At 38.4% G+C, this 21736-nt stretch overlaps 1 protein-coding gene across 2 annotated transcripts in view; it reads right to left on the bottom strand.

Annotated features, from left to right (window-relative positions):
* ANKRD10 (ankyrin repeat domain 10) overlaps positions 1-21474 on the bottom strand; it is a 37120-nt gene extending 15646 nt beyond the window's left edge. For both annotated transcript variants that reach the window (XM_051772848.1, XM_051772847.1), the window contains exons 1-3: positions 21218-21474; positions 15301-15453; positions 6977-7068 (exon numbers count right to left, since the gene is read on the bottom strand). In XM_051772848.1, the coding sequence (XP_051628808.1) occupies positions 6977-7068; positions 15301-15453; positions 21218-21418 (446 nt within the window). In that variant the 5' untranslated portion in view covers positions 21419-21474. The remainder of the gene's footprint in view (positions 1-6976; positions 7069-15300; positions 15454-21217) is intronic.
* Positions 21475-21736: the final 262 nt, after the last annotated feature.

Genomic DNA, 21736 nt, shown 5'->3' on the forward strand with positions numbered 1-21736 from the left:
TTAATGAAGACTTTGATCTACAGTATCTTTTGTAAAAAATATTCACATTTCCAAGTAAACTTCTGCCTCAATAATATAGGCCTGTCTGACTTGGTCTGGTACCAGCAAGCAAAAATATTTTTAAATTCCTATTTATTTATGTAAGAAGTGACTCCTGAATACAACTGACAAAGGGAAAGTATGAAAGACTATGGTAGCTCTCAAAACAACAGTCTGATTGCAATATAGCATAGAAGACCTTTCCTATTAAAATGAAAATATTTCCAAGATCACTGGCAAAAATGAATTCCAAATAAGCATCTTTATAGTACTGCAGCCACTTTAAAGGGAAGAGTTACCCAGCCAACCTTATGACAATGAGAATTACCATTGCTGCTGCTTTGATGTTTCTAGAAACCAAGAAGGAGCTGCAGATAAAGTTGCTTACAATGAATAAAATGTTATGGAAAACTATGAAGAAAAGGTTCATTGCAAACTCTGACTTGAAAAGATAAACAATCTTGCAATACAGATTCGGTCAAGATGCCTCTAGCAGCAAATAAAATGATGTTATTTCTCCTCAACATAGCAACTGAAAACCAATGATAGCTTAGAATAAGAAAAATGAAGAAAGCAAGCTTCTCTCAAATGTGCTAAACTTGGAATAAAGTTCAAGTGATTCAGTACAAAAAGCATGGACAGTGAAAGCCTGTGAATAAAACTGAAGAAAAGAGGTAAATTAATTTTAAGGTATTTTTGTGCCAAAGGGGGGGGGGGGAATCAAGAATGAAAGGACAATAAGTATTAGATGGATTAATTATTTTCCCATAATAGAGGGAGATTACTGAACTACATGATTTTTTTTTTGTGACAGAAATAACTTGATGCTCTCATTCAAGTAGACAAAAGACCTTTGGGATTAAGAAACTGCTGAAGTACATAAAACCACTTGAAACAAGCTTCACAAGAAAGTTTTTCAAACTTAGATTTTCCTCCATTTAAAAGAAAACTTATCTATCACGGACAAGCCACCTCAAGAAAAGAGAATAAAACTGCAGAGTAACATTTTCCCTAAATTACAGCTGCCAAAGCTCTTTAGGGTTGCTAAGCACATGCTACCGGTTGTAACAGGTAACATGTGACACACATTAGAAAACTTTTCTGACCAACTTGAACATGTTCTGGGCCACGTCACAACTAACTGCTGGTTAGCTACACAACTAACTGTACAACTAGTACAGAGGTACTAGCTGATCTGTGAACAACTTTACTAAGAAGACAAACTAGATCAGCAAACAAAACCCAAATCAACACAGCAGGTTAAAGCAAATGTTGCAATCAACAATTCTCTCATCACATATCTAGTCAAAGTGTATTGGCAGATCAAGCACAGCACCTGTACAGATCAAGCACAGCACCTGTACATGACCACCACCAACGTCTGGACTAACCATCAGAACTATACAGACTATTATATTTGGGAATATACTGCACATTTGTTTCTTTCACTGTAACTCTGGCCAAGTTCCACTTCATAATGCTTTGGTTTCTCCCCCTGACTTAACTGCACCCAGGTATCTGTTGCCAGAATAGCAACAGAATAGCTTATCTTACAGAAAAAGTGAACATCAGCACAGTATCTTAGTGAAGGCAGACCACTGCCAACAAAAAACCCCAAACATTCCTGTCAGAAATCTGAGATATCCTCATAAAAAAGTCTTGGTAACACTTCAGTGTTCTTTATCCAGCTCCTTTTGACTGAAGAAAAGCCAAAAAACCAGTGCTATGAGGCTTTTCACTGAAGAATAAGCTACCCCATCAAGCTCACACGTATTTTGTGACCTTCCTCTGTATGTTCCAGAAAGGTCATAAAGTAATGATGGACTTTACTTTATTCATAAGAAGGGTAACCTCTCATAATTCTGCACTATTTCAGGGCTGATGTCAGTAACCACTGTTGCTATTCCACACCCATGAAGAATAATCTGCATTCAAATTGAACACAAATTCAGAGGTAAGAGTTTTCCTCAGCTTCCTGCAATTATTTCAAAAAGTTGTAACTGCGAAGACTACTGGTTTCCACGCTGTTTTATTCTAAGACTGAGTCTCTCTCATTTTTTATCAGTTACCCAGGCATATACATTCTACTTCAGTATTTCAAAATCTTTTCTTGAGACTAACCCCAAATTACTACCTTACCTCATGGTCACAAGCTCCTACAAGCCACCTTAAGTTCTTCTACAATCACAGCAATCAAGCAAGAAACCAAACGTAAGAAACTATCAAGCTTTCCTTGCCATTTTTTTGCAGAATTAGTGTTTCACTACTGAAATGTACATGCCACTTTGAATTTGCCTTTCTGTAAAAATTTTTATAAAGTGGGAAAGGCAGAACAAATTCTAACGTGTATACCCCTGTATTGCAGAATGGTCACTACAAGAATACCACAGTGATGGCCCTTAAAATGCTTGTTATGTACAATTAAACAAGAACTGCCACATTTGTTTCCTCAACTATACAGCACAGACTAATAATGCAACAACAGTAATTAATCCAGCAGTTTAACTGCTATCTGGACAGCAGGCAATCAGGTTAACAATAAGAATTTTGTATGAAGTGGTCCAAGTTTGAAAAGTGCCAAACATAATATATAAGCATTAATATACTAATTAACAGATAAGAACCTCTCTGTTGAAAAAGCACCTAAGTCCTATTCTCAGACAAATGATCAGTAAGAACCTGAAGCACTGTTCTCGAGATGAGGCTAATGACCATAAGAAAGCAGGACATTGGCTCTTCCACACTGAACCCATGTAGCAGTGCAGCTTCTGAAGCCAAAGATGACACAGTCATGGCACTTCACAAGTACGCTGACACCAGAAAGGGACTGCACTTCAATATTAGAAGTTCAGTAGTTAAGTTAGCCAGGCAAGAGAAACAAGCACACATCAAAAACCTGCAAGTAGTTGCTAAGATTTTAAGAAATCCAAGTAGAAATCTGGAAACTAATGCAGATCTCTGAACCTTGAGACCCTTCAAGACAACAGGCCATGTAAGCTTCCCCTCCAGACTGAAAAGGAACTGAGGGTTTACATCAGAAGGGAATGGCCGATTTCTGTGTTGTCATCATGAAATCTACAGATCACTACTATTCTGTCTCTTCACTAGAGATGACTGGTTTTCAGAAAGTTAAGAAATCTCAAAAGTACAAATGAGGAGAACAAAAGCTGAGATATCAGAAAAGTGATCACAACTAAAACATGAAACAGACTTCACTTTAAACAGAAACAAGAATTTCACAAAGGGCTAATCCACTAAAAACCTCACAATAGATAGATTTCTGTTATGAAGTTTGGAGAGCAGTTGTGAAGAAGAAAAAAGAAATTAATGATGCCTTTTTAAACAACACCATGCAGTTTGTGACACATGAATTTGCAACACAGAAATAAAATTAAGCCACTGTCAAAGAACGAGAATAAAATTTTTGCTGAAAAACTCAATACCAGTGATAGGACATTTCTGGCATTATAGGAAGAGTGAATTTACACACTCAAATGAATGCCAGACAGCTTTCATGAGAACATGGCTGAAGTGTCTGCCTAAACCAGATCAACACCACGATATGTCATCTGGTACAAACAGAGGTACTGGTATATTTATCCCAGTGATGTCAGTTCTGCTCCTCAAACCTGGAGACCAGAGTATAAGAAATTGGAAAGAAAGTATCTCTTTGGGGTCTTGTAACATCCCATCATGGTATACAAACCAATTTCCCCCAAAACCTTAAGATTTCTGGCAGACAAATAAAAAGCTTTCCTATGATACTATTCAAGAATCTTGATCAATAAAGCAGGCAAATACTTGTGTGCAATTGGATGGCTGCATACCAAACCACATGCCATTCCACAAGTTACACCTCTCTATCCCAGGATAATACAGTGTTTGAAACTTCCCTCGTAGCTCTAAAACAAGACACTAAGGAGTACACAACTGCTTAACTGAGAATTGCAGAAGAATTTTTATTCAGAAATAAGTGGACAAAATGCTCAAGTGCACTGAATGCAAATGGACATGAAATGAAGGAAGTTCAAGTCAGGATAATTAACACCTGCATCTGCTTATTCTTGTTTTGATTCAACACTGTCCTGTATTTACAGCTGAATTTTATATTTTTATATATGCTGTGATGCAATCTATATAACTATATTAATACACAGCATTTAAAAAATAGTGTAACAGAGCAAAACAAAACATGGCACCAAGAAGGCTTTTCCTCCATAAAAAGCTGTGGACGCTTGTCTGTCACCATCATAATAAATAATACACAATTAACCATACATAAATTGCATAAATATGCTTTTTAGTGAAAATCCAGCAGTTATGGATACTTTAAAAGGTACTATCCACATTAAAAAGTCAGTTACACAGCAAACCTTTTCACTCATATGAGGACATTGTGACCACCTGCTTCCCCCTCTTCAAGGGTCCATGAATATCATAGTTAGTGGAGCAACCATTTTTATGGCTGTAGGACATACTGTGCACAGAATATGCTTCAGCTAAAATGAAAAGGTAAATACCACAAAAAAAATCAAAATATTTTCACTAGGGTACAATTATTATTTTTTAATATTATTAAAAATTTACACAGGAATAGAGACCCAAATTCTCTCTCATCAATTAGGAAAACAATGCAACAGCTTAATGAAATTTAGAGGCTGCAACATACTATCTTTCTCTGTAAAAGCAATACACTAACAAGCCTGACATAAAGTAAATCAGAACAATTCAAGTGAGGCCATTTCATTAAAACTAAAATTCTTACTTTTATCCTTAACTGGACTATTGTCAATATTCTTTGGTTTCCAATATAACCAAAGGAGTGAATAAAATAGAAACTGGTAACAAGATTACACTAGTCCAAGTTGCTTCATTTTAACAGCAGTATTTCAATAATCAGTCATTAATAAGAATACATTTCTTGCAACGTTGCACTACTCATTACTAGTGTTTCTGTAATAGCATCCCTGTTCTACTGGCCAGAAAAACTAGGGATGGTGAATTCTGGATGTATACTACAAATATCATGTAAAAATAGTATATTTGACTATTTGCAGACATAAGGGACATTTCTCTGCATCTTCACAAAACTAGATTTCGATACCACAACTACATGAAGAAATAAAGAAAAAAACTGGATTAAAAGATCTAATCCCAGTAAAAATAAAAAGGTCTTATTCGTCATCACTACAGATCAGCAATAGTGCTTAGGTCTGTATTGAATAAAAAGTCTTGACTTGGTCTTATACACTTAATTATCATTTCAGTTAAAATACACAAATTAGAACTCAATTTTATGGCTAAAATCCCTCTCCTTTTCTTCTAACTGGAGCCATAAAATAAAGGAGTCAAAACTTTCAGAGCATCTACATTTTTAAGTTTTTACAAAAATCAGAAAATCAACATAATCATTAATATGGGGCCAGTTTTCAAATCCTGATGACCCAAAATAAACCAATGTCAAAAGCACATACATTGATTTGGCCTAATTTAACATACTGACCCTGGAAAAAGAATCCTCACTCCTATCAGTCAATAGCTACCTCTATCAGGTGACAAGGCCAAGTCCTTATCCTCTAAATGACTAAACATGGGTTGCTCCACAAGCCTATTGCATTTGCATCACTGATTTTACCATTTCCTGGATAGGATCTGATGTTTAATAACATATAAAACTTGTGACAAATCTAGTCTACTGAAACATAGATGGAATTCAAAAGTTAAAAAACTGAGAGTTCAAATTATTTCCTGTTCACTAAAACTGCTATAAACCTACACTACTTCTGCTGTAAATAGCTTTGGTCAAAGGCAGACATCACTCACTTCACATGGTTTATGCAGTTCCACAACTTCTCTTTTGGTTGGCTACTTTGTAAAAACCATAAGATTATATACTAATTGATGATGATAATTAAGGTTTGCTCAATTCCACAGTAAAATGTAAATCCAAGTTTATCTTTAAAATATCTGAAAGTGAGAGCAAAATGGGAATTTATAAATTTAAGACTGATTTCATGATCTTGTCAATAACTGAGACAGCTTATTTAATTTTTCTGTGAAGCAATCCCTTCATATAAAGCAATTTGTTCACTACTATTCACTTAAAAGGTAGTGTATTTCCTGAATATGCTATGACACCACTGAAAAGAGTTATATTTTATGGTATATTTATCAGTGCAGCATTACAAAAACAGTAAGATGGAAACCAAAGGGTAAAACAGGAACTTAACTAAATGATTCTTATTTCACTCACAACTTCAGTTTCATATTGCAGGTTAAAATACAATAACTAGTTACCATTTCAGATAATAAAGCTAGTTCTAATTAAAACAAATTGCTTAAGTATTGACATTATTATAAGCCATAGAGCTTATACTCAACATTTCTAGGTGAAAACTGCATCCATTTTGTCCATGCTGTAAGTTGCAAAAGTTTGTGAGCTTTCTGAATGTTTTTGCAGTACATAAACCTTTAAAGAAAAAAGTTAACAGGGCAAATACACAATACACTAACAAACAGTATTAAACTAACTGCAAAGAGTGCGTGAATTGCTGTTTTGCACATAATTTTGCTTTTGCATTGTTTTCTATACTTATTCACCAGTGCAAGGTGTATATTTGTTGTAAAAATAACTACATGCTGAATAAAGTGTACAATTTGGGGTCATCTGACAGAAGAGTGATAAATATTATAACGTATCAGATATAAATGCTGTAATACTTTAGTACACTGCTATAATTTAAATAAAATAATCTTTACTACTAGACATGCAAAACATCCTGGGCTTCATTACAGTTGAACATGTCTAGCTGTCTTTTAATCAGGTGTCTGCTGTTTTGACTTTTCTTTCTGAAATTAGTATCTATGTTTACTGGTCTAAGTTAGTTAACTACACACACAACAATCAACAACAACAAAAAAACCAAACCTCACTTACTCTATTTGCGCACCATGAGCCACAAGGGCACTTATGGAATCCATACTACCAGATCGAGCTGCTTTATGAATAGGAGTTTCACCAACATAATCCTGTAAAGATAAACTACATTTTGTCAAGCATTATCTTTCTAAAAATTAAAATCTTATTGTTACATTACTCACTTTAATTAAGAAAGCAGATACATAAAGCAACACATAAGCTAGCAAATACATCAGGTACTTTATCATTACTTTAAAGTTTGCAGTAGGCTGCCATGTACATTAGATATTTAGCAAGAAATAACACAAAGGGCATTTAACTCACAAGATAAGCCTAACTAGGCAATCAGCAATCATATTCAGCAAAACTTGTTAAACCCCCCCCCAACATATAGCACTGCAACAAGTTATTCTAACCCCTTTATCTCCTAGCACTTTTGTGTCCCAATCCTGTTGGACTGAGCAAGCCATCCTGAACTCAGAAGCAGCAAGGCTGAGTTTGTGGGACTGTACTGCTTTCAGATCTGGCTGATACACTTACACAGTCCTGTGTTGCTCCCTCAGTACTCAGGAGGAGAGGAGTATGTATGCAGAACTCTACTGTAACAGAAGTATGCCCAGCATTCATAGGACAGGCCAGATCTCTCCCAAGACATAAATATTGACCCACATCCTACATACTTGTCTTTTCTGATTTCCTTTGTGCATTTACATTCTATTAGTATTAACCATCACATCCAATCATTTAGTCTTTTTGCATTATGTGTAAACATACTGGGAGGCTTTTCACACAACTGCTCCCTACCAACTGTCTTCACAACAGGGAGAATCTACAGCAATTTTACAAATCCAAGCAAGCAGCAAGTAAATTCCATGCACTGTGATCTACAGGCTGCAGAGGAAACGCAGTACTTGCAATTAACCACCAGTATTAAGAACAACGGAGGAGAATCTGTAATGAAACATTGCCTTGAAGTAGCAAGTAAATGTTGTTATTGGTTTGTTAACATGATTTAATCATCACAATCCTTAACACTTCCAGCGGATAGCAAAGATTCTTTTTGTTTTCTTTCCCATCCTCTTTCTCTCCAAACTTCTGATGGACTTTACTGGTCTGTTTGACTAATATTAAACATGTTCTAACTGTATGTGCCTCAGTTCTGCTTCCCTGTTTCTTTTATTAAAATATCAACGCTAGCTACATTAAATTAACACAGCACCTTACTGACTCACCAGTCTTTACACACAACAGTGTTTATGCCTAGCTCTATAGTACTGGTTATACTTAAGCCCTATTTGAAATGTGATTATATTCAAAATATAATCATACTACCACCTTAATAGATAGAAAGTACCAAAGTTTTAAATTCTTTGCCAAGCTTTTGAGAAGTTTAATCACATCTTTTAGACCATGTAAATATAACTTGAACATGAATTTTGGATTATGTGTTAGGTACTCTCAATTTGCCAATTTTATTTCATGGTAAAATATTTTTATAATGAGTTACAAATTCACTGAGTAAGCCAGTTTACCAGTGCTTAAGATAGATATTCAGCCAAACAATGAACTACCTAGCACACCCAGCAAGGAACAATAATGGTACCTAACAAAGTTTACTTTCTTATAAACTAAGGAAAATTGCTGAGGCTGACAAAGCTTGGAGACAGAAAAGAGCAGAAAATTCCTTAGAGATTATAAAAGAGCCATACAGCCCTCCTTCCAAAATGGTTGTCTATAGCTGATGGATAGAAGACTGCTTTCCCATGAAGTTTATGTAATTTTTCCTATTTATAAGTTTTCCTGAAGTAACAGGAAGACAGAGAAGTTTAAAAGAGGATACAATTACATTAACTATCATACATGCAAATTCATTTGACAGTAATTTACCTTGAAAAATTTTCTTCCTAGTGTAATAAATTTTCCAATCATGGAAGAGGTCTTTCATTCATCATTCTGTTATTGTTTTCTCCCCCCAATCTGCCCCCTCCCCCCCTTTTTGTTAAAGAGGTAAAAGTGTAGAAAAGAAGTAATTTGCCTCTTGTGCTCAGCATTAGTATTTACAAAACCAACCCTCAGTTAAAAGAGGTTCAGTTTAGGGAAAGTCAGCTCAAGTAGCCATGCATGTGATAAAGATGACAAAAATCTCTACTAGCCCCATAAAACTAGCATATTGTCCACAGTAAGACCTAGAGAACATTATGAAGTCTTATTGTGGAGAAAGACAGAAAAGATAAGCAAAGACCTTTGCAAAAGGACTCTTCACCACTGCATTAGCATGAGCCAAGCCTGTGGCAGCTAAAGATTCCATCGCCAAGGGGAAGAACATTAGTATCACAGAAGAGAATATTTGTCTTGAGAAGGACTGCTTTCAATCACTGGTCCAGAAAAGCATGTGTGTCTAAAGCTAAGGATTTGAGAAAATACTTAGAAAATGACAGAATACACATATTTAGATTTTTATAGCATTCCTTTTAATTACAGCACTTAAATTTCAGCCATCACTACTATTATCTTCCTTTGACATTCTCCTAAGGGGCACTGAAACAGTTTCTGAACTACTCTCCTAGCTCTGCTAAGAAATTATCTCTGGATTATGAGCTAGACTGAAAGGAAAAATTATAGGCCACTAAAAAATGGCTTTAAATTTACTTATTTTTCAACACATCCAAAAAGGAAACTAAAGTGCTCTGTATGAGCATCAGAACAATTCTGTTTTGATTCAACAACTGGAATCCATGTGACCAAATAAATAACAAAATAACCGCTTTTTCCAAGAAGCTTCTGAGAATAGTTCAGGGTCTAGCTTGCTGGCACATTTTCATATTTTTTTGGCTATGCAGAGCAAAAGAAGTTATTTTGAGGGGCTCTACAAAGTCCTAATTATCCTTGTCAATACCTCATAATCCTTTAAATTGTTCACACTTCCCATATGTGCTTCACTCTGATATAATCCCTTTTGTAGTAATATTGCAGGAAGGGAAGCATCAATAACTTGTATTGGTCTTTCATACCAAGAGCAGAACTTGTCAAGGCCTCATTTACCCTTCTCTTCTAACACTTGTCTCACTATCTAGAAGTTGCACTATAAATAAATAAGCAGAAATGCCAATTAAGTTTCATTAATTTAGCATTCAAGATAACACATTTGTTTCTGTGGAAACTAAGTATTTTGTATACAGTACTCCTGAAGAAATGACAAAAAGTCATGAAGCATTAGACACACATTTTTTGCAACTCTGATGAACACCTTCTTCCTTTCCCCTGGAGAAGCATGGCTATCCTTTCACAAAGACAGGGGCAGTCTTCTCTGCCTTGGGGTCATGTCTAGATTACCTCTGACTTCTTTCATTTTACTGAATAAGTATTTGGCTTCCTTCCTTATTGTATTTTTATTTATGTGGCTGAAGAGTCTTTTGCTTTTTTTGCTTTAATCAGTAAATCTATCTCAGCTTGACTAATCAGTTTGCAATTCCTCACTATGCTGCTTAACCTCAAAAGACATTTCCTCTACTGATTAAATACTTTTCTCAAACTTGCTGCTTATTCCCAGGTCTCTTTTAGATGTGGGTATTTTTTCAGTTCATTCCAAAGCCATTTTTTTACTCCACTTTCCCTCTTTCTGTCTTTTTAGGACCCAAAATTCTGTTGGCTTGAGGATCTTCCTGGTGAATTCAGAGGACATTTTCCATTTTGTTCTCCAAGTTCCTGGATATGATTCAGGTAATTTCGCTCACTGGTACCTTTAGTCTCCTTCCATTTATTAAAAAAAGCAAACAAAAAACCCCACCCAACCCAACCCCCCCCAAAATCCAAACCCAACTTACCTGCAGATATTTGTTTTTAAAATAAAAAGCTCCCATACACATTTACACTGAAAACTTTCAACTATTTGTACTGTTTTAGCTGGCACAGAGTTAATTTTCTTCAGAGCAGCTAGTAAGGTTTTTTGGTGTACTAAAAACATGGCTTTGGGCACAAATCCAAAGTCTTAGCTAGGAGTGGGCTGGGACACGGCACAGCTGGGACCACTGATCCAAACTGACCAGAGGATTATCCTGTCCCATATGACATCATACTCAGCAAAAGAAGCTGTGGCAGGTGGAGGGAGAAGTTTGCCAGGGCTGTCATTGCTTGGGCACTGGTTGGGCATCAGTCAGCTACTGGTGAGCAACTAAGCTTTTCTGGTTGTTGTGTGAGGCTTTTATCATCACTTGATTTTTCTTGGATTTGTTTTTCTTTTCTTCCTTTTTTTACCTGTTAAATTGCCTTTATCTCAACCTATGAGTTTTCTCTCACATTTCTCTTTTGATTCTCCCCTCAACTCGCTGAGTGGGGGGAACAAGGAGGTGGCTGTGTGATGCTTAGGGATCTACTGAGGTTAAACCTCAACACTCGGCAAGCACTTGTAAAACACTTCCAATGATATCTCACTGAGATAGAAAAGCACTATTTTACCTGATAAGAAACAAACTAACCCAATTCCTTAACTCAACTGACTGAATTTCAAGTTCTATCAGATGATCACATTTCCAGAAGCTGTTCAGATGTCTTAGACTCAGCACCCTTTCTGAAGCTAGGAAGCAGAAATTAAAGAACACACTGAGTACTTGTCCTCATTCTTCGCTAAAAATGCTTTGATTTTGTGATTGTTTCTCCTTCTGAATTTTGAGTGCAAATGAGAACTGATGGGATATTCCTATCTGGATTTAGTCCAAATTGTTGTTTAATTGTTGTTTTTTTTCCTTCCCACCAAGGATATCAGCATGTTTACAGTTCTTGCTAGTATGGGTAATCTAACCCTCCTAAATCTGCCATCACTGCCATGTGATGATAACTGACTGCATGAAAATTAAGTTGCATCACCTGTAAGGATGCAGTATTTCTTTTCCCTTCTCTTTGGGACAGGTTACACAAAACTTTTTGGCCAATCAACACAGGCAACATACAACAGACGTATTTAATAGGCTGCAGCTAGAGGGAAAAAAGTATTTAAATGAAAGCTAACAGTCTTCTAAATCAAACAGTACTCATGATTATCCGGTGTTAATATGTACAACAGCCCAGAATCAATCTGCGTTGTGACAAGGATAAAACAGAAAAAATCCTCAGGAAAAGTAGCAACATAATTGCTCTGCACTATTACAGTGAACTAGAGCAGGCAGGCAGCCAAGTGCAGGTCCTGAGTCACATTACTAAGAACTATTAGCAGGCGCTGCCCACTGAAAAAAAAACCAAACCCAAACAGCAGGACATTCTTTTGGGTTCACTGCTGGATAAAATCAGTCAGGCCATTGCTTGGCACTTCGGCTTTCCTCCTGTGCATTTTTTATGGTGAACCAGGGGGGGAAGAACTGCCCACTGATCATAGAGATGGTTCTAGCCAGCACACACAGTTATATAAGAGGGCTAGGCATCACAGGATATACTCAGAAAACTGATCTGGGGAGCAAAGGACAATTGGGACAAGCACTTTTCAGCACCTGTCCTTCACTGCTGCTGCCTCACAAGTGTCCTGGGCAGTTGTCACCAGCAAGGAGATAAGACATTTTTAAGTTTTCCTAAACTTTAGGGCAGGCAGCATGGGCTACAATACAATACCTCAGGGCAGATATGAGAAAGCATGCATGCAAATTCTACTGAGTACCGGAGGTTTACGTTAAAACTGAGAGACTTGAGTGGATTCCTTTTCAGAAGCTATCCTTTTCTTTTTCCAGAAGTGATGGGTTAGTCTGTAGCCAATGACCAGGAGTCAGTTTGGAAGGAAAGTTTACTATTTTAAATATCAAGTATTCCCAGATCTTTCCTCAGCATGTGTTTTGTATCCAGTGTCCATGGAACACTTGTCCTCACACAAGCATTAGCCAGTGACTATGTCTGTTTGGAGTACAGCATCAGTCAGCGAGCTGGAAGGAATAAACAAAATACACATCAGGAAATAGTGCTCCAACAGCTCAAAAGTGTGGGTGGAAGCCCTAGATGATCACCTGAAGGTGCTTGCAAGTTAAATAAGGAACCAAGATCGTTTAAGGAATTGAAATCAAACAAGAGTAGCAGAATTTGACTGCAATTTAATAAACAGCTGAAGGAACTGGGGAGAGCAAAGCATGCACTGTGCTTTACATAGCCATGTATCCAACTATCTGTGGGATGAGTTTTCTGCTTTAGGTATCATGAAGGCACACTGCCTAGCTTTCAGTGCTCGCGCATGCGAAACCAGTGTGACTGACCAGTGGCATCCTAACAAACAACTTGAGAGACACTCTTGTTTCTACTACTATTTAAAATTAACCACAGGTATCTTACTTTATCATCAAATTGAGTCTGAAATGCCTCTAATTGCATGTTCAGTTAGTATTTTGTGGGGGCAAAAAAAAAAAGCTACTACATTCAAGTGCAACTTGAGCCTACCATTAACAACACACAAGGTGCTCACAATGTCAGCTCTCAGTACCCATCTCTGTTGTGTCCTTGGCCTGTCAGTACCTAAGTCTGCCCTTAGAAGCCTATAAGATACTATCATCACTATCTGAACTCAAGAACTACACTACTCTTCCTCCTGTGGAAGACCATTTGCTCCGCTGACAAACCACTAATATATAGACTCCCGAGTCACTGGCTTGCCTTGGTGACTTCTTTAAGCTGGAATGAGTTTCCTGCCCACTTTTAACTGCATATTATACTGCCTTCTGCTTTCTTTTACAGTCATCTGCATGTTGCCCTCAGCCCATGGAGAGATCTCTCCACTCTCTTCTCTTCTTCTGGAGACTAGCTGCTACTTTCTTCTTTGCTACAACCTCACTCACTACATGTGATTTTTTTTTTCCCCCCATCATGTTCCGGGACAGCAAGCTTGTTCTTCAACTCCATTTCAACCTCACTGGTCAGTTCTTCTCTTTATCCTCATAGCTGGAAACTTTCATTCTTCTCATTCATTCATTTTCATTCATTCTTCTCTTCTCATTTAGCAGTTATTTGTACATCTTTATTCTGTGCATGCCATGTTTCCTCTCTAATCACCGTTTCTTTACATTCTTACCTGGTCTCCAGATGCATTTATAGTTCTTGTATTTTCTCTTCTGAAGATTCTACCACTATGCAGCAATAACTTATTGCATAAGTTACTTTTGTCAGGTATCAAGGAGAAGATGCGATCTATAGCCTCTGCATCCAGTCACCTTCATTGTTTCTACAATTCTCCTGGTGTCTCACAGCTGTTCTCAATGCACCAGCCTTCTTTTCTGAAAACTCAACACAAACTTCCCCATTTCTTATTTTTGCATAGCTTAAAAAAAAAAAGAACCAAACTCTAGAAATGCAAGTGTTTAAGTTCTTCAGCAGACTTAGCTTAACTCTACTGCATGTAAAACAAAGTCTGGCCATTAAGTATTTAAAGAAAAGTATGATACAACTTTTAATAGGCCAGACATTTTACAGATGCTGTGCTATACCACAGCTTTCAATAACAGCATATGCTGTAGCATCAATTACTCTCACAGAATATTATTAAAAATACTTTTTATTACCATTAAAAAGGTATATGTTATGTATGTCCAGCATACATAATAGATTCATTCAGACCTTCAAACATTTTCTTCAAAAATATGATAGATTTTAAGCATCCAATTCTGTTACTTCACCAGAGTAAAACAGTTCTTTACAGGTATTTTGCTATATTTATGCACTCTCTGCTACCAAATAATTTACATACTCCCAGTAAAAGTAATGAAAAATTATAGTAAAAAAAAAATTTAAGTCATCCATTCATTCTTTGTTAGTAAAGTACATGCTTCTGATCTATTTTCAAGAAGTTACTAGAAAAGCTTTGGAAATAATCTAAAAAGAAAAAAAAAACATAAAACCATGTGCACCTTAAAATAAACCACAGCAGACCTTACTAGTTAGATGTGTGACTAAATCATGAAGCACCATAAGGGTCTCATGGGTCTGTAGGTAATGGTGAATTTTCCAATTCTTAGCATATTTAGTACGTATTATGTTCCTTACTAGTCTTCCTTCTTGCCCCTAAAGCAGCACTACAATATCAGAATATTTGCTAATGCTGCCAATACCAAAGCAGCATTACCATTTTGTTCAAGAAGTAGCAAGATGTCAATTCCTAAAACAAATGTCCTCCAAACCCCTAGAAGCTTAAAGGACATTTATTAGTCCTACCTCTACTCTAATGTAAAAGGTCTATAACTAATAATTAAGTCATTTGACTTCAGCTGATGTTAAAAATAAAGTATCTGTATGTTAATGTAAGGATCATATATGTCATAGAAAGGGATCAAGACACTTCTTCCAAAACTATATGCATAGGTGAAGTACACATGAATCCATACCTGTTTGTTTATGTTGGCCCCCACTTGGATCAACCAATTCAGGCACTGTGGATGTCCTCCAAAAGCAGCAATGTGGGCTGGTGTTTGAGCAAAACGGGTTGTACTGGCATTTACAGAAGCTCCAGCTCTTACTAACTGCATTAGGCACTCCAGCTTTAAAGACATGAGGGAATAAAACCAAAAATGTTACACAGATGTGCTATGACAATTAGCATGTGCTAAATAAATACATAAATCCAAGAAAAGCTAAACTTCCTAGTAAGACTACATGGATGCAAAACAAGAGAGAATATGAGATTAAGGATATCCCTCTCCTCCTTGACTCCTCCCTCCTTTAGCTATAGACTATATCTCAAAAATACTTCTCACCTACAAAACTGAATTCCACATTTCTTTTCAGGAAAAGGGAAAAGAGGACATAAATACTTCAGATCTAACTACAAGAGCCATTTGGCTCACTTTTGTTAAGGAGAAAAAAAAATAATGATACTAACCAGACATCATTAGGTAACATTTGCCAAAACAAGAGTGTTGTCAGGAGATACACAGATGTACTCTCAGAAGAGTTTAGAGAAAGGTAAATCAGAAAAACACAAGATTTTTCATTTCTTTAATGTTTTCCTGGAGTGACAGAAGATTAGTAATGAAAACTAATTCTTAATAATATCTAGTATGCTAAATCTATAAAAGGAATACATTTCTCCCACCATTTCCTGTTATTACAGATGAGGAGCCGTTAAAAAAAAAAACCAGGTTGCACGTTTGTGGCAATACAAAAAAAAGTAATTCTTTGTTTTAAAAAATTGCAGTATTTTGTTCCATTATATTCTGACTTTTATTTTCCCAACACACTAACCAGAAGGGTCAGATAACCAGATACTATTTTTAAATGTTCATAACATCTCATTTGTAGAAACTAGGCAAACCACAGCCACAATGACCTCAACTTGCAAAAGCAGTCAAAACAACGCTCCTTTCCTGTCACACAGTAACATTGTCTTCTTGTTGAAAGGAAAAGGAATGCACTATGCTGAAATAAACAGTTTAGTCTAGGCATCCATTAACTGCGGTTAGAAAACAAACACCACTGCACACACACATAATAATCTTAAGCTGGCTCAAGGCATTGGTTCATATAAACCAAAAATCTATGGGTCTCTCTGTCTCTCACAGTTAAAGGAAACATCAGCCATATAGTAGTCTGTCCATAAACGAACAATTAAAAAGCACCCGAATGTGGGCTTGCAGCTTGATTCAGATAGAAACATCAACAGCAGGATTACAACATTCTTCCATTTCTGTATGTCAGCCTTTCTTTCTCCCTCTTTTAACCTGTGAATTCCTGATCTTGCTGAATTACATATATGAGGTAACTACCAACCACTGTAATTAATCATTTTATATTAGTTTTGCAAATACATTGTGAACTTTAATTGTTTTCTTCCCTTATAAAGTCCAAACAAACACATACAAACCTTATCCTTCAGGATATACAAAAGTACATTTTTTGGACTGTAATGAAGTTAAGGCTGGACACAGATGTACCATTAACTCACTAAGTGCATGAAGTAAGGGTGAGGGTAACTAGAATACTGCCGTATTAATGAATAAACCTCAATATTACCAAAGACAAAGTACCTTTCCAAAAGAAAACAAGCACTTTTTCTGGAAAAAAATTACATCAAAGAACTGGTGTAAGCAAACATATAATTCTAATGCTAGACTACTCAAATACACTTTGTGTTTGCCAATCTTAGACTTTCCTTGATGTTCACATTTTAGTACCCCTAATATTGCTGTTAACCCTTAGTAATTATTAATTAAATTGTAACACTAGTTATTGTCATGTGATGGGAAAAAACCTCCCACTACACCAAGAGCATCTACTGTAATTGCAAACAAAATAAATTTCAGCCAGTTTTTTTAAAAAAAAGACTTTGAATGGAGTTAATTTGAAAACACTTTAGACAAGCATTTCAAATTCAGGAAAGAATAATATTTCCTGCACAGGCACCGGTCTAAAAGAATTCCATAATTAGACAGGCATTACAGCCCATCAACTGAAAAGGGAAAACCAGAAACTCATTCACTAGTGCTATCCTGCGCTGTTTAAATCTGTTCTATAAGATGGCTACACGTCATGATTATCTGTACAACTTCATCTTTAAATGTTGGGTTTGCTTGCCCTTTTTTTTTCTTTTTTTTTTTTTTACATTCTCTGACAATGCTTTAACAATGAAGACATTTCAACTCATTAAAAGCTGAAGTGTGGCTCTCCTGTAACATGGCTGTCACAAAAACATGCTTCTTCCAACATTATGGAAGAATGAGGTATAAATGTAATTACACCCACAGACAGGAAAAGTCAATATGACAAAAAACAATACCTCAGTTGATAATTTATGTTTGATATCAGGATACACAAGTCCACTTTCATTAAATAACCTAAATTTAATATAGCAGATATTTTCCACTGTATAACTTAAAGCAGAGGTTAAATTGATTTAGTCAAGAATAAAGACAGGTCCCTGCATAGGCCACAACACTGGCCAAGGAAAAGATGGTCATTTTTATCTGTACTACTTTTGTTCCAAAAGCAACACTACTGTGCTTCCTATAATGTAAATAGTCAAATGGCAAAAAAAAAAGCAGAAGAGCACAAGCAAATAGATGTGGTCAGAGAAAATAAAAATTCACATGCAAGTGATTAAAAATTGAATTAAGGTTAGTCCAAAACAAAGTGAATTAACAGTGATTTTTATGCAAGCCCTTCATTTTCTACCTCTCTAGTAGCTTTTTTAGACTGTTAACAATTCTACATTCTGACCCATCGTCTCAGAAACCTACACAATGCCAGGATAATTTAGGACACTACATAATTAACTCTAATTAGAATACAGCAACTCTAATGGGAATTAATTCACATCTCAGGAGACAAGCAGTTCTCTGCAGTCAGGGAATGTCCTGAAAATGCAAACTCCACCGCAGGTACTCCACACAGCAAGTAAATTTGGACTTGCTACTAACTCTAAAAGGAGGCCCATTTTGTTATTAAAATCCCAGATATTACAACAATAAACACTACTTGCAATATCTGTCGTGTCCAACTGAATTTGCTGGTATTTTATTTATTGTTTGCAAGCTGTAAAAGTATGTTTCAGAGTAAGTCATTCAATAATACTGTTTTCATTTCTAGTCTTGAGACTTCATTTTTACTGGTCCTAGTGTTACATCAGTGTTCCCCCCTACCTTTCCTCTTTTGCATATTCATTTATAACCAACTTGACTATTGCTGCTACTTCCTTACTGAAGCACATCTACACCTTTGTGCAAGAATGTAGTTGTACACAGCTTAACTGTAAAATTATTTTGTGCTGTCTTTTGATACAGCTAGGGCCATCTTTCATGTTCAACCTGTACAACAGGTAAAGGGACAGAAACATCTCAATGCTCGTAAAGTTCACCAAACCCAGACTCTTGCTGTTTGTTCTCGTACACGTGTGTACATGTATGGACTGGTACAGATGTCACTGCTTACGAGTTGTTCCAGAAGGACTTCTTCCAGAAAGGAACTACATCAGTTTTGTCATTTCATCATGCTACAGAGCTGCAGTTAGAACCAATACACGTCTGGTGGACCATGTTGCTAAATGGCCCTATATCAGACAGACAGACAGACATTAAGTTCTGTCACCATTTAATCTCTTTCAGAAAAAAGAAAAAAAAAACAAACAAGTGAAAATCCCATGAAATCTTAAGAAACAAAGAAGAGGAAGATTCCTGTTCAGTAACTATTAATGAACACTTCACAAATTAATTTTGATATCTATGGTACTTTGATAAACAGAAGAACTCTCCATTTGGCTTTGATGAAAGTGAATTTGGAAAAAAAAAACATAAATAAGAACATAAAACATGCACCTCACTGTCCACTAAAAGCAGCTATTGTGTCACTGCTAGAAAGTCCATTAACTGGTGAAAGGTAAAAAAAGTGTAACTATGCCACAGAAACACAAAGCCTGATTTGGGACCCAATTACACTACTGTAACTTTTTCAATGTTTTGTACAATCTTTGGGAAAGGAACACTACCTAACAAGACTATAAAAGATACAGATAACTTCCATAAATTGAAACTGCCTAGATCTGAAGGCTTTTAGGAAAGTACATATATGCAAAATTGTATAAAACCCATTTATAGCCTAGGTCATCTTTCCAAGTCTCATTTGTCAGATTTTTCCCCCCAATAAGTAACAACACCATCAAACAAATTTTGCCCATATCTAAGACTGAGTATGGCAAATAAAAGCACGACATATTGCAAATTGACTTGTTCCCTTTGTTTGCTGTTTCTGCAAGTGTCTCTTCAATAGAAACTGGAATGCACACAAAAACTCACACAACCTAAGATGGTTGGCAGAGAGCTGAAGATGCTTAAAGAAAAAAAAAAAACAATGCAACATGTACACTGTTCAAGGCAAAAGCAAGGCTGCCACAAGCTAGTACCAAAAAGAAATTCTTATGAGATGGAAAAAGGAAACAGAAGACCGTAACACGGATTACTATCGTCACATTTTGTATGAGTGTACTTCCCAAAAAATTTAAGGCACTCCAGTTTTTCCAGAGTGTAGATTATTTGCTTCTTCTTGAACACATAAAACGCTGGTTTACATTTTGGATTTTGTGGGTTAAGGGTTTTTGTTTCGCTTTATTTTAGGACTGAAGGACTACTTAGCTATGCTTCTAAAACGTTTCTCTAAGCAGCACTGCAGATAAGATCATGCAATATATAGAAACCATCTCTTAAGGTACTTTTATAAACCATGACAACTGCCTAAGTATATCAATCTTTTCCTCTTGCACACAACCAATAAACAAATAGAAGTATATTGGAAATGGGAGGGAGAACAAGAACAAAAGCCCCTCGAATTCCAAATCTAGACAAATCAACGAGGAAAAAGCACCAAACCCCAACCCTCTGCTCTGGAATTTTGCATAGGCTGGGACACTCACTGCATCAGAAGCAGGAAAGGCCTATATAAAAATCAAGAAATTAAGATTTAATTCATTTTAAGACGTGAAGTTAGCAGACCTACTTCCCGCGTTTCACCCTTTTCTGCATTGCGAGGATGCCAACACAGAAAACTCCGTACGTATAAACTACAATTTATTTTTCATCCTGAAGGCAAGGGAGGAGCGCCTCACAGGCACAAGCGCCTTCTCCCACACTCCCAACGAGCCGGTCGTCATAACACGGGCACCACAACAAAGCAGTCTCCAGGTGCGGAGCCCGAAGACGACACGGATCACGACCAGACCCTGCAGACAAAGCAACAAGCGAGCCGGGAATGGGGGGGGGGGTCAACCGTGGAGGGCCAAACAGGGCACGGGAGATTATCCGAGGGGGTGTGGAAGGGGTCGCGCCTCGGCGGTGCCTCCCGCCCGGATGGCCGGCGCCCGCCGGGGATATCCGGAGGGAACCAGCGTGGGAGGAGCCCCCTGCCCTGCTCCGCGCCATTGGCTCCCGGTGCCGGTGCCCGGGGACCGTCTGGAAGCCCGGCTCCGAGGCCTCCACTGTCACCCGGGAAGGGAGGGGGGCGGCTGCCGCCGGCAGCGGGCAAGGGATGAAAGATGCGGAGATGGCAGGTGCCGCCAGCCCCGTGACCTGCCCACCCCCGCCTCGCTGACCGCGGAGGCAGGAACGGAGCCAAGCGCCGCGGCTGTCCGCTGCCGTCCCGCCCGATTCCCTGAGTAGCGGCAGGAGGCGGTGAGGGAATGGGGGGGGCGGCGGCGCCCGCAAGGGGCAAAGATGGCGCCGCGTTGCGCGCGAGCGGGAATCGCGCCCTCCTTCTCCTTCCCCTTCCCGATACCATACCCACCCCTGCTCCCGCCGCCGGCCGAGCCCGGCCAGGCCCCACCTTGCCGAAGTGCGCGGCCCAGTGGATGGGCGTCCAGCCGTAGAAGGAATCCTCGGCCGCCAGGTCGGAGCGAGGCGAGCTCTGGAGCAGCGCGCACAGGGCGGGCAGATCCCCATCGCGGCAGGCGCGGTGCAGGGGGAAGCGCAGGGTCAGCAGCTCCTCACTGGAGAAGCCCGCTTCGGGGCCGGCTCCCAGAGACATGGCGAGCGGGAGAGCGGCGAGAAGGAATGGGAAGGAGGGGGGCAGGGGAGAAGGAAGGAGCGGGCGGGCGGGCGCGCGCTGCCCGGGCGGGAAGCGGCGGCGACTGCGGCTCGCGCGCGCGGCCCCGGCACAAAGGGAGCGGGGCGGGGCCGCGCGCGACGCTCCGCCCCCCTGCGGGCGGGGCCGGGCGGCCTCAGGGCGCCCAGGCGGGAAGGGGGGGGCGGTGCGAGGCGGGCAGTGTGCGTTGCGTCTTCTGGCAGTCTCCGTCTCTTCCGTCCCTCCCTCTCCTTTTCTCTCGCTCCCTCTCCTCTGTCCGCT

The sequence above is a fragment of the Manacus candei genome, unplaced genomic scaffold (genome assembly GCF_025592945.1).
Source record: "Manacus candei isolate 608988 ecotype Guabito, Panama unplaced genomic scaffold, ASM2559294v1 h1tg000159l, whole genome shotgun sequence".
In the NCBI taxonomy this organism is placed as follows: Eukaryota; Metazoa; Chordata; class Aves; order Passeriformes; family Pipridae; genus Manacus; species Manacus candei.